This window comes from Lipotes vexillifer, unplaced genomic scaffold (assembly GCF_000442215.2).
Source record: "Lipotes vexillifer unplaced genomic scaffold, Lipotes_vexillifer_v1.1 scaffold760, whole genome shotgun sequence".
Classification (NCBI taxonomy): domain Eukaryota; kingdom Metazoa; phylum Chordata; class Mammalia; order Artiodactyla; family Lipotidae; genus Lipotes; species Lipotes vexillifer.
This window is the reverse complement of record NW_006772931.1, coordinates 507,919-510,533: the sequence shown is the minus strand read 5'-3', so window position 1 is coordinate 510,533 and position 2,615 is coordinate 507,919. Positions and strand designations below refer to the sequence as shown.

General features: G+C 41.1%; 1 protein-coding gene across 1 annotated transcript in view; it reads right to left on the bottom strand.

Moving 5' to 3' along the window:
• Positions 1-1,654: 1,654 nt before the first annotated feature.
• B3GLCT (beta 3-glucosyltransferase) overlaps positions 1,655-2,615 on the bottom strand; it is a 90,369-nt gene continuing 89,408 nt past the window's right edge. Inside the window, exon 14 of the mRNA XM_007447944.1 lies at positions 1,655-2,135. Within this exon, the coding sequence (XP_007448006.1) occupies positions 1,968-2,135 (168 nt within the window). The 3' untranslated portion in view covers positions 1,655-1,967. The remainder of the gene's footprint in view (positions 2,136-2,615) is intronic.

Here is a 2,615-nt window from a genome sequence, read left to right as displayed (position 1 = left end):
GGCACTGATCATCGTAACACAGGTAAAGCGTGATGACGTGGATCTTCCTGTACAGATGCCAGTACAGTGCTATCAAATGAGTACACTTTTTTCTGAGTGTGACAATGTTAGGCAAGAGTAGGAACTGGAGGCTCTTCTCCACTGGGTTAGGCAGCCAGGCCCTCCAGGAGCACGATTACAGATGACGTGAAGGTGACTACCAGTGACAGTAATCCCAGCTATGACAGCAGTACTGATGTCACCAGCAATAGCTTGGCCAGATCTACACGTCCTGCGGGTGCTTCTTATCCGGCTGATCATCCCGGATCCGTTCCTTGGACGGACCACAAAATCCACCCTCACAGCAATGAATCCAGTGTATTCAGTTATCACTGAAAACACAACAGTCCTGGTATTTGCTAGTTTGGAAAAATGGTAAATACTATTGCATCATTTTGGAAATCAGTTACATATAAGCTACAAGAAAAATGTATTGTTAAAAAACACACACATGGATACTTTTGGTGGCATGGCTTTAAAAACCCTGTGCTTGGCTATAAAAACATTACAGGCAAAATTAATGAATAACAATTTTTATTAAAAAAAAAGAGGAAAGTATTTTACTATACCAAAACTAGTTTAAGACATCAAATTTTATGCAAATACCTCTAGAAAACTGAATTATATAGTTAAAATGTTAAATACAGAATATGCTTTAAAATTAATAATGAATTAAGTTACTGTATATTAAAAGATATGATTTGGAAATTAGAGCTGTTTCAAAATACTGTCTGCAAATTTCATTATTTAAGAAACTGGGAAGTTGCCAAATCACCATGCGGTCCTGCCTTACACTGGGGGGTCTCTTCTGAGTCTGGAGAGTCATTACATAACATACAAATAAAAATAAGAGCAAAACACCAGGTACAATTAATTTAATTCACTTCCTGAGACTCAGAGCTCAGTGACTTGAATAAAATATGACAACTTTTTTTTTTTTTAATATTGAGAACATTATCTTCTGGCAGCAGCCACTACACTTTTGTGTTACAAGTAGGTCATAAAGATAGGGCTTCAGGGAGAAATAGAACACAGATGAACCTCTAAAGAAGGAGAAAGCTCTCGCAGAAGACTTATTATTCTCTTTTTATGAGGTACAAACAGAAAAACAGATAAAACATAACAACCCGGATTATAGACTACAGGGGATTTTTCATCTCTAGACTTTTATGACGTTTTATGAATGATCCTTAACACAGCAGTCTTCCTACTGAGTTACCAGGAAATAATTTCGATCATCAATAATACGGTTAAGGGCTTCCCTGGTGGTGCAGTGGTTGAGAGTCCGCCCGCTGATGCAGGGGACGTGGGTTCGTGCCCCAGTCCGGGAAGATCCCACATGCCGCGGAGCAGCTGGGCCTGTGGGCCATGGCCGCTGAGCCTGCGTGTCCGGAGCCTGTGCTCCTCAACGGGAGAGGCCACAACAGTGAGAGGCCCGCGTACCACAAAAATAAATAATAATAATACGGTTAAAAAGTTCACCCCATTGTAATATCCAGATCAAGAGACCTTCCCTCTTCTTTATTTTATGTATATAATAACACAATCACGTCTCTCCAGACTCATGCCCAACTGAAACTTTCATTATAATGAAGAGACAGGACAGTAAGGAAATTTCTGGTACCGTTTATTTTTCTATGACAGAAATAAAGCTGCTGTTTCACAGCTTGAAAAATACACAGTAATCATTGTGTATCACAATAACTGCATAATGCTAAAGCAAGTGACCTTTCCCAGAAAACAAAAATCTCTGTTTTCCCTATGACTCCTTCCCCACCCTCAACTCAAAAATTACCGTATAATAACGTCCACCTAAAGTCAGGAAGCTTCCAGTGCTGCATGTCGCACGTAAGCAGTGTGATCCAGCACAGCAGGACAATGCCAGTCTCTGCTTCTGTGTCCTACCTGTGCCCACAGGCCACCATGCTTTATAACTCTTCTTTAAAGCCTTTTCGTGTCTCCTGCCTGGCTCTGTCTTCCTCACTGGGTGCCAACCATGTGAAATAGACCTTCACGGGATCGATGTTCCAGTGCTTGTGGAACGATATGGGAACTTGGTGAGACAGGTAGTCCTTAGGGTAATCCACAGGCCGAGCCTGCAGGAAGAACAAAGAATCCCGCTCTCTCACTCATCGAAAACAATTTTGCTTCAGAATAGCATTTAAATGCATGAAACTATTGCTCTCCTTCAATATCTGATGTTGGTTATGGGAATCTAAAAGCGAGAAGGAAAATCTTTTCCACTAAAATCTTCCCTCTAAGTGTAGGCTCTTTGTTTCTGCATCTCCAATTACTTTCGTATCCCCAATACATCACTTTTTGCTTCTAGGTTCCACAGTCATGCCTCTGGGATATTCCTCAGCCGTGGTAATAAGTGTGAAAAGTTTTCCTTGGTAAGTCATTTAAGTTACTATTATGACTTCTGCAAAGAGGCAGAAAAACTTATTTCCCAGGCCTAAAGAAACTAAAGAAACTTTGGCCATACATGGTTGTGTGGCGAGGTGGGGCAAGGAATTTTGGGCATGCCCACTGCCTGTCCGCTGCTCTAACTTGGGATTAGGCATATGTCTTTCAGA